Source organism: Triticum dicoccoides, chromosome 2A (assembly GCF_002162155.2).
Source record: "Triticum dicoccoides isolate Atlit2015 ecotype Zavitan chromosome 2A, WEW_v2.0, whole genome shotgun sequence".
Lineage (NCBI taxonomy): Eukaryota > Viridiplantae > Streptophyta > Magnoliopsida > Poales > Poaceae > Triticum > Triticum dicoccoides.
In genome coordinates this window covers 707,953,651-707,973,360 of record NC_041382.1, presented here as the reverse complement: position 1 = coordinate 707,973,360, position 19,710 = coordinate 707,953,651, and the positions used below count along the sequence as shown (strand labels likewise).

General features: G+C 45.4%; 4 protein-coding genes across 4 annotated transcripts; 3 read left to right on the top strand and 1 right to left on the bottom strand.

Annotated features, from left to right (window-relative positions):
* Positions 1-32: 32 nt before the first annotated feature.
* On the top strand, positions 33-3,527 carry LOC119356443. Its single transcript, XM_037623397.1, has 6 exons — positions 33-254; positions 602-662; positions 799-934; positions 1,101-1,428; positions 2,400-2,528; positions 2,746-3,527. Exons 1-6 carry the CDS (start codon positions 164-166, stop codon positions 3,261-3,263), a joined length of 1,263 nt encoding a protein of 420 aa, XP_037479294.1. The 5' UTR covers positions 33-163; the 3' UTR covers positions 3,264-3,527.
* Positions 3,528-3,651: 124 nt separating this feature from the next.
* On the bottom strand, positions 3,652-6,211 carry LOC119356444 (protein MULTIPLE CHLOROPLAST DIVISION SITE 1-like). Its single transcript, XM_037623398.1, has 4 exons — positions 5,884-6,211; positions 5,269-5,435; positions 4,251-4,638; positions 3,652-4,021 (listed from the first exon to the last, which is right to left on the bottom strand). Exons 1-4 carry the CDS (start codon positions 6,100-6,102, stop codon positions 3,821-3,823), a joined length of 975 nt encoding a protein of 324 aa, XP_037479295.1. The 5' UTR covers positions 6,103-6,211; the 3' UTR covers positions 3,652-3,820.
* Positions 6,212-6,383: 172 nt separating this feature from the next.
* LOC119356442 lies at positions 6,384-11,118 on the top strand. Its single transcript, XM_037623396.1, has 7 exons — positions 6,384-6,595; positions 7,036-7,156; positions 7,611-7,964; positions 8,048-8,416; positions 8,927-8,995; positions 9,952-10,305; positions 10,392-11,118. The coding sequence occupies exons 2-7, from the start codon at positions 7,058-7,060 to the stop codon at positions 10,953-10,955; spliced, it is 1,809 nt and encodes a 602-aa protein (XP_037479293.1). The 5' UTR covers positions 6,384-6,595; positions 7,036-7,057; the 3' UTR covers positions 10,956-11,118.
* Positions 11,119-12,436: 1,318 nt separating this feature from the next.
* Positions 12,437-15,147, top strand: LOC119356441 (probable L-type lectin-domain containing receptor kinase S.5). Its single transcript, XM_037623395.1, has one exon. It carries the CDS (start codon positions 12,786-12,788, stop codon positions 14,916-14,918), a length of 2,133 nt encoding a protein of 710 aa, XP_037479292.1. The 5' UTR covers positions 12,437-12,785; the 3' UTR covers positions 14,919-15,147.
* Positions 15,148-19,710: the final 4,563 nt, after the last annotated feature.

Here is a 19,710-nt window from a genome sequence, read left to right as displayed (position 1 = left end):
AGCGTAAAGTGTTCCTCGCATTGCCTGCACACCCGCCTTCTGTAGCTCTGCTCCGTCGTCTGCGTCTCTCTGACTCTGTCCTTGCTCGCGAGGCGCGCCCCAGCTCGATCCCACGCCCGGCGAGGAGGAGCAGCGCTAGGGTACAGGGTTTGGGGGCGAGGCCATGGAGGAGGGGGGAGACGGATCCCTGGAGGCGCGGCCCGGCGTCCTGCTCGTCGGCGCCCCCGGCGTGGGCAAGCGAACCATCCTCTCCTGTGAGATCCCGCCCCCTCTCGCACTCCCCCCATCTCACATCTGTACATGTCCTGATTGGGATACGCGTTTAGGGTTCGAATCCGCCGTTTCCTGATTACATCCTGCTGCTAGTGAGAAGATTTCGTGGTCTGTTGGTGATTACCGATTCCAGTGCGAGAAATAGTTAATGTGGAGTTGACGGGGAAGGGGAGGATCCGAGAATCAAGTGTGTTCTAGCTGATAATTTAGTTCCATTTTCAGTTTCATCACTGGCTTGACAAAATTCCTTTGTGGAGATTTAGGTTTATATGCTTTGGCACATCCACCACTTATGCTCTTATCATTTCCATATCATCATGAACTGCAGGGTTGATTGGGACGGAAGTGCCGGACACATCCGATTTGTCGTCAGGTGTGCTCTGTCAGGGGTATGTGTTTGAATGCCTACACGTTGAATCACTCTGTTGTGTATGAGTGATGGAGTGTACTTGCAGAATTAGTGGACCTAGTTTTCAGTTAAGCTGGTATCTGACAGAACCTCTGTTGCTATTGATTGGTATCCAGGTGGAAAATTGACACGAAGTACTACTCTGCTGATCTTTCCATTTGGACTGCACATCTTGAGGAAGGGTTTTCTGTCGGCTCACTACCTCATCTGGACCAATTGGCTGCTCTTGTTATGGTCTTCGATATGAATGATGTCAGAACAGTGAACCCGTCACACATTTTTTGATTCCTGCTGTTATTTCTAGTTCCGTTCTCACTCCAAATTCCTTTATTTAGCTCTTTTGAACCTTGTAACTACTGGTGTTCAATTGTTTGATCCTCAATTCTGCAGTAGGCTAATCGTCTCAGCAATTATGCAGGAATCGTCCGTACTTACCCTCCGAAACTGGGTTGGCAATATTGATGTTCAGAGGTTTGAAGTTCTGCTGTGCATAGGAAATAAAGCAGATCTTGTGCCTGGCCATGGTGCGCATGTGGAATACAGGAGGCGCATGCAAAAGATTGGCGAGTCAAGTAGTGATCCACACCCTGAATATTTGGATTTTGGGATAAATGAAAATGAAGGTTGTGGTTTGTTATCAGAGGAAGAACCACAAATAGAGATCAGAGACTCCACTTTGCAGTGGTGCATTGAGCAGAATATTGAGTATATTGAAGCTTGTGCTTCCAATGCTGACTTTGACAAATGTAAGTAACTAAGTTGTCCTGTGGGCTGCAATTGTTCGACAAAACCACAGTATTTTTACCTTTTACCATCATCTCACCCTACCATGTGTTTTAAACTGAAGATCAGCTAATTAGGTGCGCACTTAGTATATAATGATAGTGCTCATCTTCAAGTCAATTGGCTCTCTTATGACTTCTTACTCATGTGTGTTTTTTCTGATACTTAACATACTTCTACATACTATTTTGGATCACACTTTGGGGTGCCATCAACCTGCTTTTCACCATCGTACATTTATTTACCATCTCTATTGTGTATGATTCACTTAGCACTGTGCTTTTGTTGACAATTTTCTGTGGTGATTATGATCCTTCTTGGAGGGCCTAAGTTTTGTTAGTGGCATCATAAGCTTGCCTTCTTAGTGAAGCTCTGGACATTGAGCTTCTTAGTAGAAAAGGTCATGAAGCTTAAACTTCTCTGAAAAATGCATGTAGCAGAACCGTGATTTGGGAAGATTTAAGCCTTTGTAAGCTTAAACTCAAGCCAGACCAAATTTGGCCTATGCAGATTCCCATTTATTTTTCAGCGCTGTAGTATCTTGGAGATCAGTAGCACCCAATTAATTAAAAGTCACATTTTATGTTGGTATTGGTCTGTTGATCAAATTGCATTTGGTATTTTTCATGGTAATTTATGTCTGAACCTGCAAAATTGAGAAGGCAATTCAAGTACACATTGTTTTATACCGTATTACCGCTTAGTATTAAATGCCATACACCAAAAGGCTAACAAGTTAAATGGTTGATCCACATGCATGGCATCGGTGGCTGTTTTTATTGTGTGTGAATTATGAAATTTTATTATAATTGTTTGATGGAGTCTAATAAAAGGAACCTAATTTCTATCCAAAGTTGAATATTGCTTGTATTTAAATAGATCTTTTGGATGCTCTTTCAATTCTGAACTGTCGTCTGTTTATAATTACCAACAGGCCTATCAGTGGATGGTGATAGCCAAGGCCTAGAGCGACTCTTTGGAGCCCTTTCTGCACACATGTGGCCTGGAATGATTCTGAAATCTGGAAATAAAATTACTACTCCATCCTTGGTCGAAAAAGATGGTGAGTTATATAAGAAAACAATATAATTACACGTTTAACTATAAATTGTTAAATTAGCGCCATGGTTTTGTGATGAGTCATGCTTGCTCTAACAAACAACCATATGATGTGCAAAGCTGGAGCGATTTTGATAATTAGAATATCTTGCCCTCCACAGTTCCATTATTGAATTTAGAACCCTGTATTTGGCCTTAAGTATTCTGTTTTCTACTGACAGAATCTACAGATGATGAATTGACTTATGAATTTGACTACGAGGTCCTATCCCATGCATCTGATGAGCAATGGGAATTCATCGGTGAATCGAGTACATCAAGAAGCTTGGAAGGATTGGATGAAGCTAAATCTATGCAGGACAACACACAGCAAGTTGTGAACGGCAATGCTAGTTCTTCGGCGCCCAACCCTCTTCCAAATGACAGATCTACAGAACCTGCTGAAGCAAATCCTGTAACTCAGAGTCACGCAACTGAAGATAGTAGTAATCATGTGGATAACACTGGAGCAGATACTTCTGAGGACCAGCGAACTGACACCCCAGAGGTCAATGCACTGTTTGAGGATGATCATTATGGCGTAGATGATCTGGAGCGACTAATGTCAGAGATTGGCAACATGCGCTCCAACCTAAGGCTCGTTCCTGACTTCCAAAGGAGGGAGATGGCTGCCAAGATAGCCATGAAAATGGCAACCATGTTTGGTGATAGTGACGACGAGGGCTTCCATGCTGTCTAAGCCAAATTTCTTATCTTCACACAGGATTACAGGTTATGGCAAGCCTATTTGTATAGGGAGATCGGCATCATGCCACCTAGGCATTTTTTTAATAAAATCCTGATGCCATTTCCCACCAACACAAATTTTGTACTCATAGTCCTTCCAGATATTTAGTCATTTACCTTCTGTAGAGTTATTCATACTTTCTACCGTTATAGGGTTTGTGCTGTATCATTAAGAATTTTATCTCTCTTGATTCTTGAATCAACTAGCTGTTGTATATGTAGCTTATCGAATGTTACGTTACTGTTGAATTGCGCAAAAATATGAGTGATAAATGAGAGCATCCTACCAAATTATCACATGGTTCTAAGAGGCTGAAAATGAGATCGTGCATCTGGAGATCTTCGGGCAAAAAAAATATCAGATATACAACAGCACATAACAATAACACTGCTCCATATCATGTGTTCAGTACGTAAATCTGTTGTTCCAAAACTCCTCTATCTACAGCTAAAACCTGACAACACTACATAACAAAACGAAGTGCCGAAGGGTTTATACAATTCACACCGTTACTGTCCTTCCAAGCTTTTTGATAGTGAACCGTTGTCAGAGCTCTTGGGCTCAGGCTCAGGCTCTAACATTGGTTGGCCATTTTGGTCATTCACCATGTCAGGTTTAGACTGTTGCAGATTCCCAGATGGCTCGTCTGATAACTTCGATGATCTTGCACTATGTTGCATACCCCTTGGACCGTTAGAGAATGGTGTTACCTGCGAAACATGGTAGAGATCAGGGAGAGTTTTTCCAGACAGCATGGTAAAACAAATCAAACTATTGCTAGTTCAGTTATCAGATTGAGCTTCAAACTTCTAAAACAACTCATTTATCCTGCCTGCAGAGAGATCTGCAAACAATATATTAATTTGAAATAGTAGCATACTTTTTTCTGGATTGTGGCATCGGGCAAGTTAAGATACCAAGTTAATTGCAAACACTCACATCATTTGAAGCCTCTAGCCTTGCCCGCAAAGCTTCATGTTCGGCTTTTACACGGGACGGGACGCCATCCTTTTGGTAAACATTCCTTTTGGCAGTCTCCTCATCTACTTCAACCGAACCAGCAGCAAATGGGTGGTTTACTGGAATCCATCTAACTGTCTCTGGATCGACATCTGGTGGCAGGGGATCACCTTCTTTAAGAAACACAGTGGGCCTTTTCCACTGATATGCATGTGATCTCCTTTTCTGATGCATTGCCTGTTGTTCATTTGTAAGCCGGACAGGAGCCATGCGGTACTCCTTGCCAAACATCTGAGCAGTAGAAGTATCTTCATCGATCTTGACTAATGAATTATTGAAAGGATCATTGTACACACGTGGCTTTGCACTGCAGGAGTTGCCTTAGTCAAAATTATTGCACGATTTCAAGAGAATACTAGACAATTACAGTAGAAGAGTTTTCACAAAAAAAGAAAAGAAAAAGATGGGTTAAAACTTAAAAGTAGGCTTGGAAACCAGCATAACAATTTTTGTCTATCCCTAAAGTTTTATTGACCATGATCACTACCACTAGTCACATAAAGTAATACTACAATTTCCATAGCAGCCAACAAGAGTGAGACATGGATTTACAATGGCATAAAGCTAGTTACTAGACACATGAAAAAGATGACAGTTCTTCCTCAGAGAAGAATTCACCCCCTATAGTTTCACATGAACAAGTTATATTAGTTCTGAATGTTTTGTAAACATGATTCAGAATACAATAAAATGTTCTTAGAAAAACAACCAATTCCAAAGCATAACATCAAAAGTGGATTTGAGTATGAATTCATTATAATTTAGAGCAATAAAAGATGTAGTCAAACCACATATTCCAAGGAAAATAGGTTTCTGTACTGTCTTCCTAAATACACATATGAGTAAACCTCTAAAGCCCAAATCGTCATATGAAAAACTATGGCGGATAGTGCAGAAGGGAATCCAAACTGAAGTTTGACAAGATAGCAAGACATACATCCCACGTTGCCCAGATTTTAGATGCCCGCGCCTTACTAGATCAGAAACAGAACCACTACTATCTTGCTGTTGAGTTCTTATGATGACCTGTCTTGCGAGAGCAGCCAAAAATGCAATGCCGAAACCGAAACCGGCAATGGAATTTAGTCCAATGTTTTTCCTGATCTGCATGAAAAGATAAACAAGAGAGTATTTGTTATGTAAAGATGGAACAGCATACGACATGATCACATGACTATAACATGGTAAAGTATTGGGTACTGGCGAAGAGATAATTTAGGTCTTATTATGCTGTAAAGAAAAAGAAAAAGGCCATATAGAATATCTCAAGCTGCCCAAAATGCATAAAATGTCAAAAGCCATGTGACTCCTGGGGGTCAAAGCTTAACCAGTTCCCCTGAATCCCTGACGCATTGGGGATTGCTCATGAGCAGTGAACTAAATGTCACCTACGCAAACCTATCTTCTTTACATCTGCCACATTTTGCTTACTAGGCTAACTACATTTTATGCACAACAAGTGCTAAATCTAACAAGCAACCACGGTTCAGAACTGACAGTGGCCAACCCTCACAGTCCAAATGTGCAGAAATAAAGAGACGGGCCGTGTTACCGAGACAACAGCAGGAGGCACCGAGGCGACAAGCGCCCTCAAATCCCCCACCCTCCTCTCCAGAGCCCCGATCCTCCGCTCCCCGTTCGGGGCGCCCTTCGTGTCGCTCGAAGCCCTGATTGGGCGGGACCACCTCGGCCTACCGCGGAAGCATCTGGGCGGAATTAAGCGGACGGGGGCGGAGAGGGAGACGGCGAAGGAGGCGGAGGCGGGCGCCATTGCCGCCCTCGCATGGAGGGGGTAGCTAGCTGGCTAATGGCCTGGGAGTGCTCAGGGATGGTCGGCAGCAGGGGAGGGGGGATGGAGAAGACGGAGGAAGCAAATGGAAATCGCAGAAGGTCACTCGCAGCGGGCCTGGGCCGGCCCTGTATGGAGCCGAAGCATCGGAGAAGACGCATCGTGACCGTCCATAAAAGAATGGACAGCCGAGATCACCCAGAGGCCCAGGGTTGTCTTGTCCTATCCGTCGGAGGAATATGCTGATGCTGGACCGAGCAATGCATACGGCTGGAGAGAGATGAACCAAACGATTCGGGATTGGATCGAGCGCGACCCGTCCCATCCCGTCCCGTCGTTCCCCCACCCACCTCCCTCCGCCGGCCGGTAGGCGACGCGCCCCGGAGCTGCTCGCCCCCCTCCAAGCTTCCCCGCCCCGTATCCCCTTATCAGCGCGGCGAGGTGCCCGGCGGCGACCGGGGTCCGGCAGCCCTAGGTATGGGACACCAAATCACGCGATTGTATCTCTATTTGTTGATGTATATACAGTACATTACATGGGCGCTTATATGCATATTTGTGGGTGCAAACGGTATTTAGTCAATATTTCTTCGTTGTAGCTTCAGGGTTCCCCATCCACACATTTTCATTCGCTCCCAAATACGGCAAAAGACAAATACTGCGTTGTGTACGCAGGCGGTTTAGACATGTTGCTGCAACAGGTGCAGGCAGACAGTTAATTTCGCCGTGACGTTCCTGACGCCTGAACAATCAAAACCATTGTTTACTGATTTTTTTTCTGCGTAATTTTGGAAATTGCTGTTCCGAAGTTTCATTATTCAGTGAATGTGTGGTTAGTCTTGCAGTCTTCTTTTTTAATGTCATTTAGAAATTGCTGCAATGGTAGTCTTATATGAACGACGGTCCCCTTTTCAGTAGGAGCGCCGGCGCATCGGGGATGCCCCTGGTGGTAGCCGAGTCATCCTCTTCGGGCGCCCCTGCGTTCCCGCCAGGGTTCGCTCTTCAGCCGGCCTACACTCCAACGGCCACCGCTCCGGTATGTTTCATTGTTTCCCCTTTGCTCGTAGATGTAGTTCAGGGTTTGTGCTTAGTGAGTACTAGGATTGGATTCGATTTGATCCGATTGCAATCGAATCCAATCGATTTCGCCGTGACGTTCCTGACGGTTGAGCAACCAAAGCCATTGTTTACTGATTTTTTCTGCATAATTTTGGAAATTGCTATTCCTTAGTTTCATTATTCAGTTAATGTGCAGTTAGTCTTGCAGTCTTTTTTATGTCATTTAGAAATTGCTGCAATGGTAGTCTTATGTGAACAATCTGTGCAAGGTCTCATTGATGGAAATTGCAGTTTTGCAGCCAGGAATTTCAAGTGCTTGATGTATTGCATGTCTTGCCTTTTGCCGTACATTTCTCACATTCGTGCTATGCATGGATTTAATTTGTTGCAGATTCTTGCTTTATTAATCAGATCTGTAATTGTTATGGTAGGGAATGAACTTGGGACAACATGCCGATGACATGCCGCGTAACAACGGTAGTGGCAAGCAGGCTGTTTGGACAACTGCCATGTCGTCCTTTGTGCTTAAGTTCATGGCTAACCTGGTGACTAGTGGAACTAGAGCCTCCAACAGTTTCAGGCAAGTTCATCATAAAAGCTGTGCAAAGGCTTTGAACGAGCGTTTCAAGCTTCAAGTAACTGCCGCTCAGATTTCTAACCACCTTCGGAAGTGGAAAAGAATATGGGGAAGGGTTAACAAGCTCAAGAGCTTAAGTGGTGCTCTTTGGGATGAGCATACATGCACCATTGTGCTTGATCAGGAGCATTACGCCAGTCACGTTAAGGTAGGATTGCACCGTATGTTGTTCCCACATGGTGGTGTCATTGTTGCTTCTGTTTGTCTAATATTTTGTGTATTACTTGGCAGGACCACCATAGTGATGCCGACTTGTTGAACACTCCGATCGAGTACTATCATGAGATGGCTACAATCTGTGGTAACGGTATGGTTTCAGGTGTATATGCTAGCAGGAGTAGCAATGAGCTTCTTTCCACAGACGTGGCTGATGATGAATTTGAAAATGAAGATACCAATGGGGAGAGTGACCCTCTTGCTACAAATGTGACTGAGAATGAAATGGAAAACAGAAAAACTAATGAAGCGAGTGACCCTCTTGCTATAGTTGTGATCGAGAATGTCAAAACCTGTGAAGAGGCCACACAATCTTTTACTAACACTGATGAAGGAAACTTTGGTGATCCCTCTGGCAGTTTACCACCACCAAAGAAGGCCAAGGTGATGACATGCCCAAATAATATTGATTGTACTTGTATAGTTTCAGCTATATTTGGTTAAATTCTAAAAGGTTATTCAACAAATGGAGTAGTCCTAACTGAAATGTGGTAGTTACAAACTTTCGCAGCTAGTATCAATTGTTACAGCTGGATACCTATGGTCTCGCAGTTAGCATCTGGACCCTGATCACCAATTTATCTCCAAATTATATGTAGAAGTCAATCATTTAGAGAAATACAAAAAACACAGATGATGTGAAAAAATGTTGATGATTGGGGAACTTGCAAATATTCAACTTGATCACCTGATGGACAGTGACAAGAGTTCTTTGTCATGCTTACTTCATCATGATACATACAGCATAGACCTACTCTTATTCTCTGAAGATAATGCTTGCCTTGATGTATTGATTTTTCTATGTGAAATTTGAATGCTGCAGTTTGCTACTAAATTAAACCTGTATTATGATTATACTTTCTCAACAAAATAGCATCTCCTTATTTATCCCAGATGTCTCACTTGGATTTATCACAACAACGCGATGCTCCAGCTATGCAACCAGACGTGGGTATATCACATGTAAGTTTTCTTCAAAGTGCTTTCACCACACAAGGAGTTGCATCCCACTGTCACAACAAAATAAATAGAATGCATGCTAGCAATTGCTTCAGTCGGCTTCTCATTTTTATTTGGTAGATCCCTTATAAGGGACACCACTTACCTAGCTAGAGCCAGAGGTCCTTGGCATTGACTGTTTGGGGTAGCTTTGTAAAAAGGATATTAACCTCCTATAGCCGCCGATATCAAATGTTGAGTGTCAATTTGAATTCTTGATGATGCAATCCCATTCTTCCCCTTCACTACTCAAGTGGACAATGCCATAGTTGCATCACAATTGTGTTCTTTCACAAAGGAAGGAAAGAGCCACTGTTTTTATTCTACTGGGAAGTACCTGGGCACCTCACATGTGTAGGTAGCGGGGAAAGTGGAAACCAAGTCATGATGAAAACTCCATAGAAACCATGTATAAATATAATAGTTCTGTACACATGTAAAATGTTGGGAGCATGATGTTCTACACATGTAAAATGTCAAGTTCGAACTCACAATCATTTGGGAGGCATGTAAAAACAGATTCAGCATGAATAGTGATGTTTACAGTTTGCAACCATTCATTGCTGAATTTGCTCATACCTTTCAAGTGAACTTGACTTGAAATTTTACATGTTTGCAGAACATCACCTCCCCAACATACTGTTTCCTTTTCCACTGGACATTTTTCCTATAGGTTGCATAGGGATTAGGGAGGAAGTACATGATCATAGAGACATGCTCAAATTTCAACAATCCCTTGCCAAAATATCGGTTGACTCTCAAAACCACTATGACCATTAGTTTGTAATGCCTATATGTAAAATGTTGTTTTATCATATAGTATAATTTTGCTTTTGTATAATTTGTATGATATGGTTGGCAAATTATTGTTTATTACTAAATTCTTGTTTTCTTAATCAGATCGTGTTGTTAATTTGTAGGGAATGAACTCGGAACAGCATGCGGATAACATGGGGGGTACTAATGGTGGTGGTGGGCAACTTGTTTGGACAAATGCCATGTCATCCTTTGTGCTTCAGTTCTTGACTAACCTAGTGGCTGGTGGAACTAGACCCTCTCATGTTTTCAAGCAAGTTCATCTTAAAAGTTGTGCTCAAGCTTTGAGTGAGCATTTCAGGGTTCAAGTAAATGCTGCACAGATTTCTAACCATCTTAGGAAATGGAAGAAAATATGGAAAAAGGTTAACATACTCAAGAGTTTAAGTGGCGCTCTTTGGGATGCAAATACTTGCACCATTGTGCTTAATCATGAGCATTACACGGCTCACGTTAAGGTAAGACTGAAGCTTATGTTGTTTACCGGCTGTGACGACATTGCTGCATATACTTTTTAAACAATTTCCTGTGTATTACTTGGCAGGACCACCATCATGATGCTGATTTCTTGAACACTCCAATTAAGAACTATCGTGAGATGGCGACAATCTTTGTCAAAGGCATGGCATCATCCAGGCCAGCTAGGAGTAGCAACGAGTCTCTTGCTAGGGGCGTGCCTGAGAATGGAATGGAAAATGAAAACTTGAATGGGGTGAATGCCCTTATTCCTAAGGGTGTTGAAGAGGCCGCAATGTCTTTTACAAGCACCGATGAAGGGAACAGTGGTGATTCGTCTGACAGCTTACCTCCCCCACCCCCACCAAAGAAAGCCAAGGTAAAAAACGATGACAGGCTGCTATGTACGATGACCCGTGTTCTCGATCGCCTAGCAGAAGCAATAGAGAAGTGCAGTAGGAGAGACACTGATGTCCCCGACGACCTTTGGGCTAACATGAAGGGCCTCCCGGGGTTTGAACAGGAGCATCTTGCCCACTACTATGCTTATTTGTGCGAGAATGCTCACGTTGCCAGGGCATTCGACAAGCTTAGTGTGCCTCACAAAACGATCTGGGTTAATAGGTACATCAAGAACCACCTATCGGTCTAGTTGGTACCTACGATGGTAGGGTTGGGCTATGGTAATACTTCTCTCGTAGTTTTTTGTATGAACCATAACATAGGAATGCGGCTGATCTTTATATGCGCGATCCTGTACATGCTAGAAGATGCCATGGTTTGGTATATGATAATTGGAGTTGGAGGATGTCACATGCTGAATGCCTTGTTAAACTGTTAGATCAGGCAGGCATGGCAGGATGAACCAGGAAGGCAAAGCAATTTTGGGCCTGTTTGGTTTGGGACTTAATTTGCCATGACTAAGGTTAGGCGTTGGCCACACCCGTGGCGCGCCGCAGAAACTGTGGCGAACAAAACGAGCGCCGCACCTTAGGCAAAAAAATCTGCTGCAGAAGCCCGTATAGATTGTGGCAAGCCAAACGTCAGTACAAAACCAAACACACGCCCAGGAGGTTGGGACTCGCCACACGTTTGGCGTGGCAACCGATGGCCGGGAACCAAACAGCCTCTTTATGTTTGATGTTTCAACTGATGCTGTTCTCAGCTCACTTGGTCATTGTTGCCATACTGTTGTTGGGACGCTTGCTGGTATGCTACTAGTGACGACTGATGAGTGGCATGTGATGATGTAATGCAATTTCGTACACCAGTTTTGCACTCAGAATTCGATACAGTACAGATACACATATTTTAAGCAAGGAGAGTTCGACCTTGTAGGCACTAAACAACTACTCCCTCCATCCCATAATATAAGAGCGTTTTTGACACCACTACTTGTAGATAAGATCACTGACCAAATCTCCAACAGCAACCAAATACTAATAATCAGTTGTCAGCAGATGATATCTGGTGCTGGTACTGTATTTGCCAGCTTTCAGATGCAGCTGGTGATGTCTTATAATTTTTATATTTTTTGTTGAGAAAAACATGCAAATTTATTCAACAATAGAGTACCTGGGAAAATACCAGGGTACCTGCCAGTATAATTGATACTCCCTCCGTAAACTAATGTAAGAGTGCTTAGATTACTATTTTAGTGATCTAAACGCTCTTATATTAGTTTACAGAGGGAATACGTGCATACACGCACGCGTGGTTGGTTACGATCGACTTACGAAGCTTCGCGGTTAGTACTTAGTACCGCTCGTACTGCACTGGAGGCCAGCTTGTAGTTATGTTGCAGCTTGCCGATCCCCCAATTTACCTCTGAATTCCGTTTACGTTACACCGTTGAAATCACTCATCGGGACGACGAGGAAACGGACGCGGCCAAGCGCTCGTGGGTGATGACTGATGGGGCAGCTAGCAAATGTTTGACTTGATCACTTCACGGAGAGTGACAGGAGTTCCTTCCTTGCCAGGCTGAAGTCATGCCACATTCATAACAACCCTATTACTATTACTATATTTCTCTGACGAGAATGCAGTGATGCCTGAATCGGCTAGACCATTTTTCTGTCGAAACTTGGAACGTCGACGTTGTTAATTTCCGTCAAGGTTCTTCTGCTTCTACTACTTGCTTAACAAGATGACGCCTACTACTCTTAAATTTCCGTCAAGCTTCCACTGTACTTGCTTGCTTAACAAGATGATGCTCCATAATCGAGCATGCGTGCAGCTCCGCTCCGCTCCATCATCGCAATTCGCAAGTCAAAGTCTCATTTGGCGCCCGTCGTCGAATCCCCGGACTTCTCTGGTTCACACCGTTGGGCTGGGCAGCATTGTCACTGTCCTTGTGTACGGCATACATCCTCCCTCCCTCATGGACAGCCATGGCTGACAACGCTACCACATTTCCCCTGCAAGCAATTCCTCAACCCCAACATATGCCACCACCACACCTCGTCTTCCATCCCATCCCATGTTGCAGAGACGACTTGCCATGGCCGATCGCAGCATGACCCTGCAGCTAGCCTTTGCGGCCATCCTCCTCTTCATCCTGTGCGGCGGCGGCGGCAGCACCTGCAGCGCCTTGCGGTTCGCGTACCAGAGCTTCGACGCGGCCAGCGAGGCCGACTTCAGCTTCACCCCGGGCGCCACCGTCTCCAACCGCTCCCTGCAGATCACGCCCAACGCCGGCGACATGACCCACCGGTCGGGGAGGGTCATGTACGCCAGAGACACCCTCAAGCTCTGGAAAAACAGCGACCGCACGGCGCTCACCTCGTTCAAGACGGAGTTCGTGCTCAACATCGTCCCCAGGAACGGCACCGGGGAAGGCATGGCCTTCATCCTCACCAACAACCCGGCCCTGCCCAGCGACAGCAGCGGGCGGTGGCTCGGCCTGACCAACAACCGGACCGACGGCGCGCCGGCGAACCGGATCGTCGCGCTCGAGTTCGACACGCGGAGGAGCTTCGACGCCGACTTGGACGGTAACCACGTCGGACTCGACCTCAACAGCGTGCGGTCCCTCGGGCAGATGCCGCTCAGCAACTTCTCCATCGTCCTCTCCAGGGGGGCCGACGTCGATGTCACGTTCGAGTACGACGGCAAAATGATGAGCGTCCTCGTGGTGCAAGGGGGGCTCGCCTTCACCTACGCCTGGTACACCGACCTGTCGCGGTATCTCCTGGACAACATCTCCGTGGGTTTCGCGGCTTCCACCGGCGAGTTCGCACAGCTGAACCAGGTCAAGTCCTGGAACTTCACCACGGTCGACGACGCGGTCGCCGGAGGTGACGGTGGGTATCGGTTGAGGCGCCAGAAGGTATTTCTCGCCGTGCTGGTCCCGCTCACCGTCGGCGTGCTGCTCATGGCGTTGCTCGTGTGGAGAAGGCTGACGCGGCAGACGAGGCTGGCGTACCGCAACCTCGAGAAGATGATCGACGCCCATGGCCCCGTCAGGTTTAAGCTCAGGGAGCTCAGGAACGCCACCGGCGACTTCAGCGACGGCCGTAAGCTCGGCCGAGGCGGCTCCGGCACCGTTTACCTCGGGTATCTGAGGAGGATGAGCATGGAGGTGGCCGTGAAGCGGGTGTCCACGAACGTCAACTCCAACCGCGGCGAGAAGGAGTTCGTGGCGGAGGTGAACACCATCAGCAAGCTGTCGCACCGGAACCTCGTGAAGCTCATCGGCTGGTGCCACAAGAAGAGCGAGCTGCTCCTCGTCTACGAGTACTTCCCCATGGGCAGCCTCGACAAGCTCCTCTACGCCAGAGAGAGGACCGCGTCGTCGACGTCGTCGATGTCGGCGTCCACGGACACCCCGGAGCTCACATGGGAGCGGCGGTACAAGATCATCCGCGGCGTGGCATCGGCGCTGGACTACCTGCACCACGGGAGCAGCAGGCGGATCCTGCACCGGGACGTCAAGGCCAGCAACGTGATGCTGGACGAGGAGTACAACGCGCGGCTGGGGGACTTCGGCCTCGCACGCGTCATCCAGCACGACGGCGCCACGCACCACTCCACGCAGGTGGTGGCCGGCACCCGCGGCTACATGGCGTACGAGAGCTTCTTCACCGGCCGCGCCAGCCTCGACACCGACGTGTACGCGTTCGGGGTCTTCGTCATGGAGGTGGTCAGCGGGAGGAGCCCCAGCAACGCCGTGCAGTACCAGTACGTCCACGACAGCGACCACCGTGGCGGTGGCGAGGAGGAGTACTGGAGAGGCGGGCGAGGGCGACACGCCACGCCGATGCACATCGTGGACTGGATGTGGAGGCTGTACGGCGAGGGGAAGGCGCTGCACGCCGCCGCCCGGTTGCTCGGCGGCGAGTTCGAGCAGGCGCAGGTGGACTGCGCGGTGAGACTGGCGCTGGCGTGCTGCCACCCGAACCCGAGGGAGAGGCCGTCCATGAGGGCGGCCGTGCAGGTGCTGATCGACGGAGCGCCCGCGCCGGAGCCCCCGTTGAACAAGCCTGCGTTTGTTTGGCCTCCGGGTGGCAATCGGCAGGAGATGGAGCTGCCGGACGTCGGGTTGCTGTTCACGGGAGACGCCGGGCAGCACAGTAGCTTCTGCTCCATGAGCTGTTCCATCTCAGGGACGTGACAAATTTGGGGCATGGAAATACCGTTGCAGGATTGATGTCTTTCCTGTTGTTATCTTAGATGACCAGAATCAAATGTACATTGATAGATGATTCTTTCTAGTTTAGCTAAAAAAATGTCTTATATTTTGAGATGAATCTAGTACTATTAAATTCTCATTTCTTTATTTCTTAAAAGAGATGGACATTTTGAGACGGAGGAAGTATTGCGTTGTAGGGGAAATGCCTTTTGATTCCTGGGTGTATACACTTGATATGGGGGAAAGTAATAATTAAAAAAATGTGAAAAGTTTAGATTTTTTTTATTAGAATCAACCTGACTTTCTTTTGCACTAGTATATAATTTTTCAAGAATAAAGGTTACTATTTACACTATTTTGTTCACACTATCTTGACCCAAAATTTTGCTTTTATAAAAGAAGTTTATTCAAAAATATTTTCAGAATTTTTATTTAATTACTATTTTTTCGTATAGGTTGTATATATACACCCATAGACCAAACGTTCATGTTCTGCGTTGTAGTCTTTATTGTTCCTGCCTTGCTGGTTTCTTTAAAGCAAATGCTAAATTTCGGTTGGCTGAAAATGATTTCTGCGTGACTCAATATCCCGAGCACCGAGCCGGAGACGAAGCTGATGCGACCGGCCGCGGTGTCTTAGACAAGGCGAGGCGAGTAGGGAATGACCCCAGAAGGGGACAACACCACTAGCCGCGGCGTCATTGGCGAAGGGAACTCTAAAGCTTGATAGTAGCGGGTGCGGGGGAGAGGGAAGGTTCGTTGGTGCCGAAGAAGGAGGGCTTAGAAGGAAGATCGGGGCGATGACATGTCGACGGTTAGGCTAGTGGTGGCACGCGGATCGCTGATAGAGAAATAGGAACACAACAACAACTGGAACTCTGGGAAGATAGAATAAACTAAGGTTAAGTGGTGGGAATCAACGAGCTGAATTACTTTATTTATAATGTAAATACCTATGGCCTTTTTGAATTTGAATAAAACATTTTTCCCAAACAACTTAAAATAGCTTGTCCCTTTCTTTTATCATACAAGATATAGTTCCGTGTTATAAAACAGTAAACATCATGTGCCTGTAAATTTTCTTTGCGCCAGTCGCTTCCGCTTCACGGCAGGCAAAAGGTGTGGACGTCATGAGGAGCGCTAGCCATGGCGAGGCCGAGTCGTGCAAGGGTCGTTAACATGCCAAAAGACACATCGGGCTATAAATTGCCCAAGGACACCACATGTCGTTAACAAGACGGTAGAGACACATCGGGCCGTAAATGAGACCAAGGACATCACAGGCTATTAGCAGGTCGAAAGACACCTCAGGCCATAAATGGGCCATAGGAAACCACATGTTGTTAATAAACCGACAGACACATCAGGCTGCAAATGGCCCAAAGATACCATGGGAAGTTAAGACGCCAAAAGACACATCGGGTTGTAAATGGACCTAAATACACCACGAGTCCTTAATGACCCGTAATTCATAAATATTTTTTTATTTGCGAACATTTTGAAAAACATTCTTGTTCATTTTTTTGTGATTCACAAACATTTCAAAAAAAGTTTTTTTTTTTGAATTTCAAAAAAGAATTTTTTTGAAAAACATTCTTGTTCATTTTTTCAAAAAAAGAACCTTGTAATATATTTCAAAATTTGCAAACAATTTTAAAGAATAAATTAATTTTGTGAACATTTTTTAATTTGCAAAAATAATAATAAAATCATGAACATGTTTAGGAGTCTTGTACATTTTGGGAATTCACAAACTTGTTTATATTCGTGGTTTTTTGAAATCATTAACATTTCTTGGATTTGCAAACTTTTTGTAAACATATGCGAACATTTTATGAGTTCCTGAACATTTGTTTTAATCTAGAACATTTGATTGACTTTGTGATTTTTGTTAGAAAAATCACGATTTTTTTCAACACCTGATCTTTTTTCAAAATTTTATTTTTTTAATAAAAAATTGCAACTTTTTTGAATTCCCAGATTATTTTAAAGAAGGAAAAACAAAAGGCAACAAAATTAGAAATTAAAATAATCAGGGCGTCCTGTCCCGCACATTGGCTGGCCCAAAAACACGTGCGTGGATTAGATTATGTGTGTTTCCTTCCTATTCAGCGTGTAGGTTAACACGACAAACCCTATTCGGCCCATTTGCTTTTTTCCGTGAGATTCGATCCGTGTACCTCTTTTTTGCATAGAATATGGGAGTTCTATTACGAAAGAATCAACAGGTTACACTCAGCCCGCAGGCTGCTTACAAGAAAATCTGGGCTCACATCGAGCTAGCTCTCCAAAACATCTAACACTCGAGCACGTCTCACGCATAGATGAGCAGAGCCATTAGCAGTCCAATTGACATGTATAACCGAAAAAGAAGAAAAACTAAGAGCAATCTCCCCTAGTTCCCTAATGATAGGCATGGCAATTGAACGAGAATTGTCACGCGACGACCAGAGATCCACAATCTCGAAATTATCCATTTCCAATACGACATGTGAGTAGCCTCGGAGTTGTGCAAAGATAGTGCCTTCTCGGAGTGCCAACAATTCAGCAATCATCGGGTCTGTAATTCCATCAAGAGGCTTGCTCCATGCAGCTAGGAAAACAAGATGTGAATGGGCAACCCCGCCAGCACCCCCTGTCTTCCTTGAAGTTCTAGTGCACCATCGACGTTGATCTTGATCCAGCCTGGATCTGGAGGTCACCAGCACTGCCCCACTAGTCCCTTCCGATTGTCCAGCGGAAAGTCAAGTAAGGAAAGAGTCTCCTGAATCGCACGCAAAGTGTGGGCATGATTATAGCCTTCTTTGTCACGAGTCCAGCAATTTCTAGAATTCCATATAGCGTGCACGATAGAAATGATCTTGCACCTATCTGAATCATCAAAAAAATTGTCCAAAAGAATATCTTTTGACCATGTATCCGGATGCAAGTCTGGTAGTTTGACTGAAAAACTGGCCTTTGCTGCAGTCCAGAATGCCTTAGCATGATTACATTTTATGAGAGCGTGCATCATGTCCTCGTCCATTGCATGGCACACCTCACATTTTCCAATCTCCTTGATATGGCGCTTTTTTAAGGTCACTGAGTCCGGTAGAATCCCTCTCAAAACACACCACCAATATACCCGAACTTTGGGTACAACTTTCAGTTTTCAAAGGGCATTCCGCAACTGTGTTTGCGAAGATGGAGCTCCCAATACCGTCCCTTCCTCTGGAGCAAGATGCTCGTTGCGAGTCATTAGAGAGCGATATGATGATTTTACAGAGTAGTTTCCCGATGTTTCCAAGGCCCAAGCAAGAGTGTCCTCCCCCATGTTGACCTCAAGGGTATATTCAATATAGCATCAGTGTCGGGAGAGAGGAAATTATTCCGAACTAGATCAATGTTCCAGCCACCGTTGTATGGGTTAATGAGGTCTGAAACCTTCTCCAATGGGTCATTATCCAATCTGCACATTGGCATAAAAGTAGCAGTGTTTGGGATCCATTTGTCAGTCCAAATAGATATTGATGAACCATCCCCCACACGCTTAATGAGCCCAACGTCCAGTGCAGCGCGTCCTGCTATGATAGCCTTCCATGTCGTCGAAGAGCTAGCGGAAGCAGTGGCTTGCAGGAAATCTGAATGTGTCCGGGTTTTCCAAGCATTGAAAGATTGAAAAGTTCAAAATCTCGAAAACCATGCCGCCAACATGTTTAGGTGTAGCCAATTTCTTCCATGAGATCCAATGTAGGGACCTTTTGCCCAGTGAGCTACCCCACCAATACTTGGCCATACAAGAAGTAAACTCTTGCAAACCTTTTTGGTCAACTTGAAACAGCTCATACTAAATGTAGGGATTGCTTGTACACATTTTTTTCAACAAAACTTCCCTTCTAGCACAAGCCAAGTTCTTTTCTGACCAACCCTGAATAAGACTCAGGATCCTTTCAAGAATATAGTTGAAGGTCCTGCTTGTTATTCTGCCAATTGCCGTGGGGAGTCCCAAGTAGCGCTCCGAGAACGCCTCGACAGTGATGCCCAAAGCTCCTTTCAACGAAACCTCAAAGACTCCCCTGCATTTGGACTGAAATAAATAGAACTCTTAGCGAAATTGACAGCTTTCCCTGAACAATCGGCATATATACGAAGTATCTCATTGAGTCTGTGAGCACTTTGGATGTTGGCGGCTATGAAAATGAGGCTATCATCCGCAAATAACAGATGATTGATCCCACGTGCATGCACACTAACTCGAACACCTCTGTCAATATATGTGCCATAGTAATTGAGAAGATGAAAGAAATCGTGCACGTAAAGGTTAGGTACAAGTATGTGCATGCAATTTAATTTTTTTGAGGTGGATGTGCATGTACTCCCTCCGATTCTTTTTTGTCTGCGCATAACTCAAAGCTCAAATACCAAGGAGAGCCATCGATGGAAATGGCTGGACGGTTTTACCCCGCAACAGGCGTGCTCTGCATGGGAGAGTTTCCAACATAGTCATAACTGCAACGTTTTGATTGGAGCTTGTCTCTCGGGAAGAGACGAGGATATACGGGAAGCCATCGCTAATTAAGGGATGGGAAAGGAAGGCCAGGGGCATAGATGGGAACTTTGAGCACGGACGCCTAGTGCGCAATGTAATTAGGGGAAAAAGGAAAAAAGTTAGGCGCAAACTATTGAGGACCGGAGGGAGTAAAATTTATGAGAAATGCTAGACACATGGAGGATTTTTTACAGACTTCACGGGCTGACACATGTGGCATCATTTGATTGGCACTAGGAGGAGGAA

What these genes read in the sequence shown, in the direction of transcription:
- LOC119356443 (XM_037623397.1), top strand. Translation starts at nt 164, where the DNA reads ATGGAGGAGGGGGGAGACGGATCCCTGGAGGCGCGGCCCGGCGTCCTG. An exon ending in TCAGGTGTGCTCTGTCAGGG is followed by an intron (nt 663 to 798) that starts GTATGTGTTTGA and finishes ATTGGTATCCAG; the next exon opens with GTGGAAAATTGACACGAAGT. An exon ending in CAATGCTGACTTTGACAAAT is followed by an intron (nt 1,429 to 2,399) that starts GTAAGTAACTAA and finishes AATTACCAACAG; the next exon opens with GCCTATCAGTGGATGGTGAT.
- LOC119356444 (XM_037623398.1), bottom strand. Translation starts at nt 6,102, where the DNA reads ATGGCGCCCGCCTCCGCCTCCTTCGCCGTCTCCCTCTCCGCCCCCGTC. An exon ending in TGCCTCCTGCTGTTGTCTCG is followed by an intron (nt 5,436 to 5,883) that starts GTAACACGGCCC and finishes CTTTTCATGCAG; the next exon opens with ATCAGGAAAAACATTGGACT. An exon ending in GGCTAGAGGCTTCAAATGAT is followed by an intron (nt 4,022 to 4,250) that starts GTGAGTGTTTGC and finishes CATGTTTCGCAG; the next exon opens with GTAACACCATTCTCTAACGG.
- LOC119356442 (XM_037623396.1), top strand. Translation starts at nt 7,058, where the DNA reads ATGCCCCTGGTGGTAGCCGAGTCATCCTCTTCGGGCGCCCCTGCGTTC. An exon ending in CTCCAACGGCCACCGCTCCG is followed by an intron (nt 7,157 to 7,610) that starts GTATGTTTCATT and finishes TTGTTATGGTAG; the next exon opens with GGAATGAACTTGGGACAACA. An exon ending in CACCACCAAAGAAGGCCAAG is followed by an intron (nt 8,417 to 8,926) that starts GTGATGACATGC and finishes TATTTATCCCAG; the next exon opens with ATGTCTCACTTGGATTTATC.
- LOC119356441 (XM_037623395.1), top strand. Translation starts at nt 12,786, where the DNA reads ATGTTGCAGAGACGACTTGCCATGGCCGATCGCAGCATGACCCTGCAG.